Raw genomic sequence first — 13,860 nt, 5'->3', positions numbered from 1 at the left:
ACCCTAAATTCTTCTGCACCAAGATCCCCTTTTACCCTTCTCCCCAGTCATGAGCTAGAGAGGATGCTCTGTGGTTTTGGACAACTCAGGAGATTCCTGCTCTGACCACTCTGTGACCCCTGAAGCAACTGAGGGGAGAAGATCCTCTCTGCCAACCCATGAGATTCCCACCAGACCCCATTCTTGGGCCACTGGTTTCTGTCTGGCAAAGAACCCAGCCCGGTTACTTCTGTCTTTGTTCAACCAAGGGGCCAGAGGGTCTCCGGGCTGAAGACCAGATCTCCAGCACATAAACTTGGTCCGAAGCCAGGGTCTCAATTCCATTTCCCCACAGCTCTCCAGGCTGGAGGCTTCCTCTTCCCCTCTTGGCTCCCACACCCTGCTTCCTGGTCCCGGGCTGTCACTGCAGACACACCACTTCTATAGACATCGGCATCTGATGGGCATCTGCAAGCCAGTGTCCAGAGTTAGGGCTGCAAGACCAACTCTCAGTCTCCAACCAGCCTGGATCTCCTATCTCCCGGTCACTGCCCACCACCTCCCAGGCCTCTCTGAAGCACTTTGTGTCCAGATCAACTGGAAATGCCAATTTTCAGATTCAGTTACTGAATCTGAGGTGCAGGGTTCTGTAAGCGGGAATACATGGGTATTAATATACTAAGAGTGTCAATGGAGGGGCAGTATTTTGGAGAGGCCAAGGGAAGGACAGGTCTGACAGCTTGCTCATGGTCCCCTGGGTATTCTCTGGTTCTCTTCAAGACAAAGAGCTCCTGCCCTAATCCTAACCCTGCCATTCGAGACACTTAACTCTTAATCAGGTCCCTGTGAGCAAGAATAATGGGTTGACTTGTCTAGGAGACCCAGGAGCACTTGTTAGTGAATGAACTTAATGTCCAGCATGGTATTTTTCCAGCTGAGAAGCTCTTGAGCCCTTGTTGGTGACCTCAGGAAGGCTATCACCTGGAAGCTCAGGCTGCCGGTCCAGCAGCTGGTCTCTTGGGTTTCAATACCCAGGCTGACTCAGTTCTGATCATCTCCTAGGAGGTGAGGCAGCCCCTGATTGGGCCCGAGTTCTTCCATTGGTTGATATACTCCATGCTGTTCCCTGGAACATCCAACCAGCTGTGGGCTGGATTAGAAATTTTCCGTCTTGCTCTTGGCTCCTGCCTTTTCTAATGACCAGCTGCATGTGGTTAGTGCTGTCAGCTAGAGGAGCAAGAAATCACCCACTACAAGATCAGCAGTCTGCCCAGCCCAGTGCCCCACCTGCCAGCTGAAACTCCTCGGGGTTATCCAAGCCCAAATCAAATCCAAGTTGACCAGCTGCTTTGTCGACTGTAGTTTAGCACTTCTCTTCCTGACAGAGGCCTGCCTGCTGAGTCATTTGGTTCCCCCAAGCGCAGCCTCACCTGGTCTGTTCCCAGCTTTCTTTCATCTTTTCTCTTTGGACCTCCATTTTGGTCCCAGCATCTTTGGAGCAGCAGTCACATGGGTGGTTATATACCATCTTCCCTGGCAAGAGCCTGCCTATAGCTCAACTCAGAGAAGGGGCAGGTGGGCAAGAATTTCAACTAAAGGCTGGCCTGAGCATCCTCAGGTCAACAGCCAGGCTGAGAGGGTGGCACAAGCTGCCCTGTTGGAGGACCAGCCTTGGCATCTCCCCAGGAGCAACAAGGGGCCCCTTTGGTCCTGCAGAATGGGTGCGGCAGCATCTTTAGAGATGCCTAGAGACTTCTCCACCCCGACCCCATGGCAGACTCATGAAACCAGCAAGAGCAGGCGGGGTTCAGGGCAGGACTCTGTGGGCACCTCCTCTGTCTTCACTTTTAACATATCATGTTTGATCTTTGCTGCATAGTGGAGGGTTCCTGCCACTCTGATTGATGACACAGATCTTCAAAGGAGCTGTCATCCCTAGAGGGAGGGAAGATTAATCAAAGCTCTTCCCAGGGGTGTATCCACCAATGCTAGGCCCTCTGGGACCCCTCTGTCCCTCAGCCAGCTCTCTGTAGCTGCCACCATTCCGCCTGATCCTGAAGCCCTTTTGCTTCTCCACTTAATCTGGCTTAGATGTGAATAAATCTTTTTTTCTATTGTTGCAGCCAAGACAAGACTATAATTTTGTTTTGTTTTAGGAAGCTAAGCGGGGAATAGGGCTCCGGAACTGGAAGACACATGATGGGTTACAGAGCATCAGTCCTAGTGGAACCAGAATCTGCCCTATAACACCATGCCTGGCCTGGCATATCAGCCCCCACCTCAGCCACCAGGACCCTGTAGCGTTCCCTACTCCCTGACCCCAGATGAGGAAGGCAGATTCCTACTGGGCCCCACACATTCTCCCCAACTCCGACCTAGGGGCTTCCCTGGTGGCTAAGCGGCAAAGAATCCGCCTGCAATGCAGGAGATGTGGATTTGATCCCTGGTTCGGGAAGATCCCCTGGAGAAGGAAATGGCAACCCGCTCCAGTATTCTTGCCTGGGAAATCTCATGGAGAGAGGAGCCTGGTGGGCTACAGTCCATGGGGTCGCGAACAGTCAGATATAGCTTAGCCACTAAACAACAACAACCCCGCCCCAGGCTTCTGGCACCCATAACCTCCCAGCGGACTTTAACACTGGCTTGGGACAAGGCCTTTCATGGTTAGCCCCTGCATGCTGCCCTGACGGACATTGAGAAGCTGGTCATGGCTTTTTCTGCCTGAGCTTTCTCCCCAGAGCCCCATATCTGTCCTTTTTCTAGGACAGAAGAACCCTGCTTCTCCCCCTCTCACCTGCCCTTCTCGTTGCCCCACCTGCCAAGTCTGAGTCCAGCTTGAGCCCCATCTCTTACTCCAGGTAAATTGGCAGTGCAGAGTTCCTCCCCACGGTCTAGCGCAGACGTCTGGCCCAGATTTAGTGTGTGAGGAATGTTTGTGGAATGCAGGCATGGATGCATCATGAATAACCAGCCCTGGCTCCAAGCAGCTGACCACCCTCCCACCCACCCTCACTCCCAGGATCCGCTGATGGCTCCGCCTCTGAGAGGTCATCTTGCTGACTTCTGAGGCTTGCACCTCAGAATGCACTGTAATGCACCCCTCTGAAGTTCAGAGCACATTTAGTACGTTTAAATGAGAGAGCACATTTAGTACGTTTAAATGAGTGTCAGGTACCATGGCTACAGCCTGAAGCTGACTGTTTTTTATCATCTGAAACGATGCAGCTAAGGGTGCAGATGGGCTGAGAGGACGCCTGGTGTCCTCTGGTGGAAGCACCCCCAACGGAGATGATGGGACACCAGCCACACGACAGGCAGGGTCTTCACCAGGTAAGGGCCTGGGAAGGAGGGAACACCCACTCCACAGCAGTGCTGGCTGGGCCTTCCTACAGCCCTGGTAGAGCAGAGATGGTGTGGGAAAGAAAGCCCTTTGCGAACCCCAGCTTAGGTTGGCAGTGTGTGTGTGTGTGTGTGTGTGTGTGTGTATAAGAGTGAATAATAGCTGAGGGCTGCTCCTACATGCACTGCAAGGATTTAGGCTGTGACGTGGATAATTCAGTTTTGGCTGCAGTAAAGAATTCTTGTGTGAAGGTGACTGGCCCCTGCCCAGTTATCCCGCCCCATCTCTCGCCCCCTGACCACCCCACTCCTAGCCACTCCAGCTAGAGTGAGTCCCACACTCTTACACACAGCCGTGTGCCGGCTGGGCTCTCAGTCAAGCTCCTGCTCCCCTTTCAGACACACCAAGCGCTCTCCGGGATGAAGCTTCTCTGACCTAGACCTCGCTCCTAGTGGAGTTGGGGGTTCTTTCCCCTCCATGGTCACGTTTATGCCCAGTGCTAAAATGACAGGTTTCTGTGTATGCGTCCTCCACACAGGGACATGTCTTCCTATCCTCTCTCCCTGCCTCAGCACCTGGCACTGTGCCCAGCTCAGGGTGGGCACCGATGTCTGTGCCCAGAGCACGGCTGCCCAGAGCATTGCCCCTGAGGGTGGAAGGGGGTGACTGCCATCTGCAGGAGGACAGGGCTCATCCCCCATGAGGCTCTGGACCCTGTCCCAGGACTGTGTGCCCAGGCCCAGAGAGGGTGGAGGCCCTTGGTCTGGTTGGTTAGGACTGCTGGAGTTGGCCAGGGAGGTCACCAGTGACATCTAGTGGTCACAGCAGGCTGCAGCCCCACAAGGGTTTCCAGAAGGTGTGCGTCTGAGTGGCACATGTGTGCACCGTGCTGGGCTTCTGAGGGGCTCCCAGCCAGTGTGACATCTCCAGGGCGGCAGGCCCGCAGTGCAGGGCAGGACCTAAGTTGGGGGTGCAAGGATCGAGGCCTGGAGAGAGGCTGGGCAGCCCACAGTCAGAAGCTGCAGCCATATCCCCTTGGCTCCCAAGGCCGCCTGCGATCCCCCACCCTCCATCTGCTCCAGCTCCCTCTTCCTGCCTGCCCAAGCTTGGGCCCATCTGCCTCAACCTTGGCCCCTTGGGGGCTTTGGGTCCCCATTGGAGCAGCCACAGATGACCTGGGTACTGCTGCTGAGACAGCCAGTGCCAGCCAGCGAATGAGGGACGAATGATGGGCCTCATTTACCTACTGAGCACCTACTGTGTGCCAGGCATCCTGGAAAGCACCCAAGGCAAGGGCCACCCAAAGAGCTGCCTGCTTGGTCCCAGGCCAGCCCTCACTGGCCTGGTGCGAGCAGCTCTGGGAGACCCCTCCTCAAAGAGGGAGGGGTTCCCTGATCACTGCTACAGGCAGCGGCACAGAATCCCCAGTGGCGGCCTGAGGGCAGATTCAATGAGGGGCTGTGTCCGGGAACTGGCCTGTGTTCTGCCTGCCTGCTGGTCAGCTCTCTCCTCCGGGCCTTGCAGAGTGCCGCGTGTGTGCTCAGGAAGTGCTGAATGTGGGGCTACCTGGGGTGGAGGAGGCAGGGGCTGCTGGAACCAGGACTTCAGGCTCTGCACCCCTGGACTCCACTTCCTCTGCTAGAGTTTTCCCGTGAACCATTTCCAGACTGTAAGGAGAGGGGATGAGGGACACTGTTCTCAGCAGGGAGGCCTGCAGAGGTATTCGTTGTCCTTTTTTTGCAGTAACAATTCCTTCCTGTTTCTCCTTCTCCCCCTCCTTCCTTTCGAGGCACAAATGTCCTTTTGTCCCATCTCCCTGCCGCCTCTGTACGGCTCCTCTGCCTGCCCCTCACTCCTCTTATCCCTCCGGACTTCTCTCCTTTCTGAGCATGTCTGTGCTCAGCCCTCACGTTCTCCACCCTCTCCTCTCTCCACTGTTTCTGTGACTCCACCTGCCTTTCTTCTGCTTGCTTTGTCTCCATTCCCTGGCTTCTCAGTATCTCTCAGTCCGCCTCCAGCTAGCATCCCACCCCCACTACTCCCCTGACATTTCTAAAGTGTAGTAATAACTTGATAACTTACCCGGAGAGTGAGGTGGGCAGAGGCATAGTGTCCCTTGCTCATGAGCCTTTTGAGCAGCCCCAGTCAGTGGTTGTAGATTAACCAAAGCTCAGGGCACTGCCACTGCCAGCTGTCAGCCAGCATCTTCTAGCCGCTTCCTGCCCTTGGCCTGCTGGGTCTGAAGAGGCTGCTGGGCTGCCTACCTGTGCCAGCAGGAAGGCTCAGCCTGCCTGTGGGTCATCACACGTGGACATCTGGCTTCATGCAATGGGGTCTTCCCCTGAAAGTTGGGGGTAACAGCTCACATTTCCAAGTTTTTATAAATACGCACTGAATGTCTTTACGGGTCAGTCACTGTGCTGGGTCCTGGGGGCATGACCTGTCTCTTGAGACCTTCACAAGGGAGAGGTGGCATTAGAGGAAGCAAACGAGATTCAAGGAGCAGGCTGCTCAAGGTGGCCCCAGGCTGACCGCTAGACCCTTGGCTTTTATCCTTCGGAGTTCAGGCCCTTGTGTGCCAATGTCCCAGAGTCCTACACCAAAGGCTCCAGGCAACCAAGTGTTCTCCCTCCCCCTCCTCCTCTCCTGAAGACTTTATGCTGATTTTCCCGTGACACAGTTGCACTTAAAGTTGTATTTCAGAGGGGCTGGGACCCACCACTGACCAGCGTTCTCTCTGTACACATTTGTTCCTTTCCCTCAAGTCACAAAACCCACTCATTCCCACTAATCTTCCTCCCTAATTATGGCAATCGTTGTCTGATTGCCGGCTCTGATTACACAACTGCATTTTCTCATGCTAATTGCATAATGAAGACAAGCAATCGCCTGGGAAAAAATTATGAAATTTCCAAGCTCCAAATATGATTTGGGGGCCCAGCAAGGTTCCTCCATTCCCCTCGCTGGGGAGGGCAATGGGGGCTCCAACACAGAGGCAGGGGTCAGTGGTGACCATCTCTCCTAATGGGGATACTGCTAATTCTAAGGCTTCTGTCCTTATAGCCCCCTAGCACACTGGGACTCTCTAGACCAGGAAGTGGGTTTGGAAAGTGTGACACGGCAGCTCTGGCCATTGAAGCCTTGGTCACAGAAGTGCCAGTCTGCAAGTGGTCACTAGCTTTGAAGAGCCGGAGCCTGAGCTGTGGCCTTACCTGTTTCTAGAAGCCCAGGCCCAACCTTTCTTCCCCAGTGGCTGGGGCAAGTCTAGGAGGTCTGGCTGAGGCAGGTAGCTGGTTCTCTTCTTCCTCCAAGCCCAGGACTCGGGCCCCTACTCTTTCCTCATAAATTCCATAGCCTGGGAGAGAGATTGCAGGCCACTCCCCTCCCCATTTCACTTTCCTTCCATCTCCAGCAGAAGATGACTTAAACCTTGCCCCCAGGAAGCCTTCCTAGGTTAGCTCTGCTCTGGGCATCTTTCACAGTAGCTCCCCCCACCACAACCTTGTCCATCTCATGGTTTGTCCATCACAGGGTCCTTCCTTCCTGAGGCTGGGAACTCTCAGACGGCCGAGGAGAAACCTCATCCATCCTCAGCTCCCTCAGCAAGACAGACATCCTGCCATCATGGAGTCCACGGGGCCCCCACGCACTGTATGAACATCTGCAAATTCTATCTTATTTCAAATGCACCAAGGGAGGTGGCTATTTAAAGAATACTATAGAAGATCCTTTGGTAAAGACTGCAATCACTTTCCGATTTATTTTTTTATGTAATTTTGGATTTTCATTTCTCTGGGGGAGATGGAGAGGCTGAAGGCAGGTTCATTTGCTTCCACAGCCTGCTGTTCTGGACCCTGCATCTGCCTGCATGGCTCAGCGTGTTGAAATTTATCATCTTCATTCAATAAACATGCATGTGAGGCCTTCTGTGTACCAGTCTTTGTGTGCTGGAGGCGGGGTTACAGAAACAGATGAGACCCATTCTCTGCCACTGAGAGTCAATGAGGGAGACACAGACATGCATAGATATATCACAAGTAATGTTCAAGGAGGGTAATGGCTGCACAGAGGCATGTGGGATTACCTCCACCTAGGACTAGGGAAAGTAGGGAAGGCTTCATGGAGGAAGTGGTTTTTGACCAGCGTTTAGAAGGATGAGCTGAAGCATTCTAATGAAACACGTAAGTAGAGGAAAAGGCTGGTGGGTGTGGCTGGAGTGGAGGATGCCAAGTGGGGAAGGCTGGGGGGAAGCAGAGCCAGATCATGATGCCCTTGGATGCCAGGCTGAAGAGCTAGGTTTGATTCTAAAAGCAAAAGGGTGAAACCAGATGGTGTCACTCAGAAGAGTGCCCCTTCCCCACCTCCCTCCTCTTCTCCTCTCCCAACCACAGGAGCCCTCTTATTATTTCTGTTCTTCCTTGGAACAAAATCCAAAATCTGCTCCTCCTTTGCATCCCCACCAATCCCAGCCCAGTTCAGACCCTCACTTTCTTCCAGCCAGTGGCTCAGAATTCATAGTGCATCGCCTCCTTCCAGTCCCGCTCCCTCGGGGTCATTCATTCTTGGGGTGAGATTCCTGACTTTTTAGCTTAGTTTCTTGATGGACTAGAATTTGGTCCCCTGCTGGAGATGAGAACATGGGTTCGGAGGAAGGAAGAAGGCAGCTGAGTCTGTGGCATTTGTGGGTGTGTTCTTCTGCTGTCCAAGGCTGCCAGAGTCAGAGGAGAGGGGTGGAGGCATGCGCAACCTGGGTAGGGAATCAGCCCAGTGCTGTGGAAGGGTGAGGTCTGGAAGTCCAGGGCTGTGGCAACAGTCTCAATCAAGTGCAGCCCAGGCCCTAGGGAGAGGAAGGAAAGGGGGAAGAAGAGGGGACAAGAGGAAAGAACAGGTTCTTGCCGGGAGCAGCCGTGGACACAAAGTGTTGGGGAGAAGTGAGTGCACCCCTGACAATATTCCCCACCAGCTGTGGGGCGTCAGCCAGGCCTCCAGGCTCACTCATTTCCAAAGTGCACCCATTGCCTTCCTCATGGACTTAAATGTGTCATCACATTCACCAGGCTCAGCCCAGGAGACCTTTGAGTGGAACAGAAACCTACTGAGGCCACAGAAGTTGCTGACACCAGAGGCCCCAGCATGTTCCCTCCTTATTGGCCTCAGAGCCCCGGGCACCCTCGGGCACCCAGAGGGCACAGAGCAGATGCCGCAGGAGGCCAAACTAGTGTGCCGCCTGCTGGCGGTGAGAGTGAGCAGCCCCACCGTCTCCTCTGGCAGGTGGAGGGTAGGACAGTACCTGCCCCAGAGGCCGGGAGGATTCACTAAGGTCGGGCCTTGCAGCAGACGCTGCCGGCGGCCCAGCCTGAGCCCCTCCGTGCTCCCTGTTGCTTAAGATGGGTTCCAGCAGATTCATTTCTGCAAAAGGGGCTGGGCCCAGGTGGGGTTAGCTGGCTCTGGAATTCAAAGGTCACAAGGGATTTGTTTAGGTTCTAGGTTTTTATCTTGTCTCAACCCTTGAGAGGAGAGTGAATCATCCCAGGTGGTCTGACCCTGGGGTGGGAGCAGCTAGCCGCCATTGCCAGGTTTTACAGTGACTTTTGTGTCCTGGCACCTCCCTCAGGTTGTCTCATTCTTTTGGTTGAGTGGGCTTTAATTGCGACAAGAGAGAATTATTTGTGAGTAGGGAATGGGGGTGAGATGGGAGTGGAGAGAGTTAAAGTTATTGCCAGCTCCTGCAAGTCTCTGCCTAAGGGTCTCCTTTGGTCCCTGGAGCTTGCTCTGCACGCATTCAGACCACCAGTACCAAGTTAGCACCCCACTGACCAAAGGCAGGACTGAGAGCACACAGATCCAGCTTCTTTATTTCCCCAACAGCACGGCTGGTGTATTCCATGTGGCCTCCCAAGGTGCACGGTGGGACTAAGAGCTCCTAGTTGACCACAAAGGCCATCTGCTCACTGATGCAGTGTGGGCTGCCCACCCTTATCGGTCTCGCTTTCTCGATCCTGCTTACAGGAGCATCCTGGGGTTACCTCCCAACTATGTATGTGCTTGAGAATCCCTGTCTCTGCGTCTGGGAAACCCAATCCAAGAGAGCATGTCAAGTGTGTGACAGAAGGAGGACCCTTGATAAATTAGAGCAGGAAGTATCTATCATGATATGATCTCTCCTTGGGGATGGGTTCCAGCAGAAAGGGCATGAAATAGTGCTGAATGAGGCAACATGGACATGTTTCCTTCTGCCACCCTGTCCTTTGGACCCTCTTGTTTCACCCTCCTGCTCTCCTTTCTCCTAGTCCTATGTTGGCTTTCCCTACCCTCCTTTTCTTCCCCCTCTTCTCCCCTCATTTCTCCTCTAAAGGAGGAAGGAATGTTCTGTGTCCCAAATGCCCCTCTCATTTCCCTTAAGTCCCACTCTGGAAATGAGCCCTCTGATAAGCGGCATTGTGACATCACCACGCATCAGCCAATGGCTGTCGTCTTGGGCCCGGCCCTCGGCCTCCTGGGACCACTGCCCTCCATTGATAAGGAGAAGCCACACACATAAACCTTCTCCTACAGAACCCCTTCACCCTCAGGGCAGCCGCCAGAGCATGGATCCCTCCTGAATCTGCTGGCAGCCCGATGTTCCTCACAGTCAAGCTGCTCCTGGGCCGGAGATGTAGCCTGAAGGTGTCGGGACAGGAGAGTGTGGCCATGCTGAAGAAGCTGGTGTCCGAGCGGCTGCATGTGCCGGAGGAGCAGCAGCACCTGCTTGTCCACGGCCAGCTGCTGGCGGATGACAAGCAGCTCTCCGACTACCGCATCGGGCCCAATGCCTCCATCAATGTGGTCACGCGGCCCCTGGAGAAGCCGGCGCCCGAGGACGCCCGCCAGCCCCAGCCCCTGTGGCACCATCTGGGCCAGGTCCTGGCCAAACACTTTGGGCCCCAGGACACCGAGGCAGTGCTGCAGCTGCTGAGGCGGGAGCACGAGGAGCGCCTGCAGAGGATAAGCCTGGGGGACCTGGAGCAGCTGGCGCGGTACCTCCTGCCCAAGGAGCCGCTGGCAGAGCCCGCTGGGGAGGGGGAGCCTGAGGCTCTGAGTCCCGATAAGGAGGAGGAAAAGGCGGCTGTTCAGTAAACCGGCCATCCTGCTTGTTTGCACACTCAAATTTGCCCCGCCTTATCCTTAAGTTTTCCCCAGTGACTCCCCACAAGTTCTTGCTGGCATAGATGCACCTTCACCTCTTTTTGAAATTTCAAAGCAACTGGAGGGATTTGGGACCTTTTTCTCTCTCTTGGGCCTGTGGATTCCCTCTGAAACACAGAGGAATTCCCTCCCCATCACTAGAAGTGGCTCTGGTTACTCCATGGGCAGCCCAAAAGGGGTAGTCACAGGCTTCCCCCACCCTCGGCCCCTCTGGAAGGGCAGCACCTCCTGGGCTGGATGGCTTTGACCTTGCTTGTCCAACAACAGCCCAGGCTGTCAGCACACCTCCTGGCTCAGAATCTCCGTGGTTCCAGACAGACTGTCTTTCTCCTTGGGGGCAGAAAGACAGATAACGTGAGTTTATTTCTTCCATCCCCAGGCCATGGCGCCCACCCCCAGACCTCCGATGGCCAAGGGGAAAGGAGTGCCTGGTAGCTGGCCCTTGCCCTCTAGGAGAGGCTGTCCCTACTTTCTGCCTGCTCGTGCTTCCACAGCGTAAGGGGCAGCACAGGTAGGAGTGGGGGGAGGGCACCTACTGTGCGCAGGCCTGGTGTTCTCAGGGACACACACACACACCCGGGAGAGCAGGAAGCCGAGGCTTAGGCTGAAAAGGCAGCTTGCATCATTGCACACTCACTGTGGTCAGCATGAGCAGCACAGGGCCGGGCCCCCCTGTGCCCTGCCCCAAATCTCATCAATCACGGGGGCTCACTGAGCCCCCATTTCCTGCCCATCACTGCCCAGGCTTCCTGGGAGCAAAGAGAGTATCAGTGAGGGCTCTTGCTCTCACAGAGCATGCAGCTTGGGTGGAGAGAGAGGCCATACGTGTGACAAGTAAAGCAGCAACATAAAACCAGAGTGCTCCCGTGTGACTACATGCCCAGGCACCAGCCACCACCTTGCAGGGCGCAGTCCTCACAGACCACAGGAAAGCCAGGCCCCCTTCTCTGTTCTTGTGTGAGAATGGCCCTCGCCAAGGGCTGAGGAGCTCCCACAGCCTGTGTGCGAGAGGTCAGGGAACTCACTGAGAGCCTGGCGCTCTGAAGTCCTGGCAGTGCTGTTTCCACAGTGGGTCTGCAGAGAGGAAGGGAAATGGATGAAGCACAATCTAGAAAGGAACTGGAGGCACCCAAGTTCCAGGGCTTCCCAGGTGGCGCTAGTGGTAAAGAACCTGCCTGCCAGTGCAGGAGACGTAAGAGACACGAGTTCAACCCCTGGGTCAGGAAGATCCCCTGGAGGAGGGCATGGCAACTCATTCCAGTATTCTTGCCTGGAGAATCCCATGGACAGAGGAGCCTGGTGGTCTACAGTCCATGGGGTCACAAAGTGTTGGACACGACTGGAGAGACTTAGCACACACAGGCATACACAGGTCCCTGGGAAGCATCCTGTCCTTGGCCTATGGGGCCCCCACATCCTATTTGTTGGGGTGTGTGATAGCAGTGTTTACTTACCCCATAGGTGTTTGTGAGGGTAAAATATGAAGATTACAATTGAGAGTAGGATGGGGTCAGCTACAGGGCAGGGAGAGACTCCTGAAACCGTGTCTCTGCTATTGGGGGTGGGGGAACCCCAGCTTCTGGCTCCTCTCTAGGCCCTGCTCCCAGGTACCCCATCCTCTGCAGGAGAGACCTCCTGATGGAGCTTCAAGTATGTTCATGCTGGGTTGTGCCACGTATGGAGGGGGACAAGCCTATTATCTTTACATTAGGGGAACTAATAGCCCATTTCCTGGGAAATCTGTGAGTGATAAAAATAAGTGGGCCATTTTATTCCTTTTGTCAAGAGGAGCTGGCACGAGGGGATGGGGGACAGCTTTGTTGTCTCCCTGGTTAGTGGGAGTGTCAGGGCCGGCCACCACTGCTGCTAATCCCGGGTGCTGTGGGGGAGGGACTCCAGGTCCCAAATGGGAGGAAGGAGAGCTCTGCTCTCGAGTGCCTGTGATGGCCTCTCTTCTGACTCCACCCTTCTGGGGCGGCCCTGCTCCCGGCCCTCCCCACAAAGCTGAGCCCAGGGCAGAATGCATTGCCTCGTGGAACTGAGCAAGAACGTGTCTCTGTTCTCTCTCCCAGGGATATTTTATTCAATGCTGCATTTCTCACTGTGGGGTTTGTCCCCTAATGGATGAACTTACAGGTATTAGGGATTATTGGGAGGCTGGGGGCAGAGTGGCCACTCACACTCCTGCAACGGGTTAGAATCCTCCCCTGTGTGGAGAAACTTGGCTCCTATCCTGCCCTGGAGGTCCTTCCTTGTCTCAGTTTCACCTCATTTCAAAGGTGGATTGGAACCTGTGCCAGAAGACCCACTGAAGGCTCCCTCGGCTGCTGTTAGCATCTGAGGGACCATGGGAATGGGAGGGTGTGCTCTTCTTAAACTGCAGCCCTGGGCATGTAGCTCTGCCACTTCCCTGCAGCATCCCTCTCCTGCCACAAAAGGACACACAGATCCCTTTAGAGGTAACCGCTTTGCTCAAGTGGGAGTCATCTCAGAGCAGCCACGGCGTCTAGGTTTCCAGCTTTGCGTTCTCAGCCACACAGAAATCTGCCTTCTCCTCCGAGCTCCTTCCTGCATCACCACAGGCCAACAGCCTCTGTCCCCCGGTCCCCGGCGAAATCGTCTTTCTGATGGAAACAGGTGCCGCACCCTGGTTCATGTGCTATTTCATAAGCCCCCTATTATTTGATGAATACAGGTTGATGGTGGTCTTAGCATGGGCTCTGCTTCGTGCTGGGGACCTGGGTTGGGCTCCCTGAGAAGACAGTGCAGGGAGGAGTGCGCCCCCTGCTGCCCCTGGTTGCTTGTTGCTGCGGAGGGCCTCAGGGAAGCCCTGCCACATAGCCCAGGATTGAGATGTGGGGATGCGTGTGTAACTGGCTGTATGAATTTTCAGGATGAACATTCTTGTAGATGTTGGGGAAGGAGAGGGCTTACAGTGTTCCCAGGTCTCCAGAGACGCTGGACGCCTGATGCTACAGTAGAACCAAGTCACAGGTCTTGCCCACATTCAGAGAAAGGGGATCTCACAAAGGGCCGGACACCAGTGCAGCATAGGAAAGGGGAAAAGTTGAAGGGTACCTCAAGGACTTTTCCTGACACCCAGGGGCCTACATGTCACACTTGGAGAACTGTTGCTGGGCTCAGCACACCCAGCATCTGAGCTGGCTGGGTGCCCCATGATACCCAGAGTCATGTGACGTACCCAAGGTGCACACTGGCAAACACACAGACACCCTCCTCAACACCTCACACCCATAGGGTGTGGTCTGTAGTGGCAGAACCAGGCTTGCAGAAGTGAGCTTTAGGCTCTGTTCCACTTGCAGTGTCTGGGTTCACACCTGGCCTTTTGGGGTTCA

At 54.9% G+C, this 13,860-nt stretch overlaps 1 protein-coding gene and 1 long non-coding RNA gene across 2 annotated transcripts in view; both read left to right on the top strand.

Annotated features, from left to right (window-relative positions):
- Positions 1-7,234, top strand: part of LOC122436567 — a 39,653-nt gene extending 32,419 nt beyond the window's left edge. The window contains exon 3 of the long non-coding RNA XR_006268042.1: positions 6,851-7,234. This is a non-coding gene — a long non-coding RNA (uncharacterized LOC122436567). The remainder of the gene's footprint in view (positions 1-6,850) is intronic.
- Positions 7,235-9,752: 2,518 nt separating this feature from the next.
- Positions 9,753-11,360, top strand: UBL4B (ubiquitin like 4B). The gene has a single exon (XM_043447105.1). The coding sequence runs from the start codon at positions 9,938-9,940 to the stop codon at positions 10,433-10,435; it is 498 nt and encodes a 165-aa protein (XP_043303040.1). The 5' UTR covers positions 9,753-9,937; the 3' UTR covers positions 10,436-11,360.
- The last annotated feature ends 2,500 nt before the right edge of the window (positions 11,361-13,860 follow it).

This window comes from Cervus canadensis, chromosome 2 (assembly GCF_019320065.1).
Source record: "Cervus canadensis isolate Bull #8, Minnesota chromosome 2, ASM1932006v1, whole genome shotgun sequence".
NCBI classification, from domain to species: domain Eukaryota; kingdom Metazoa; phylum Chordata; class Mammalia; order Artiodactyla; family Cervidae; genus Cervus; species Cervus canadensis.
The sequence above is the reverse complement of the archived record's forward strand: the minus strand, read 5'-3'. Positions and strand labels throughout refer to the sequence as shown.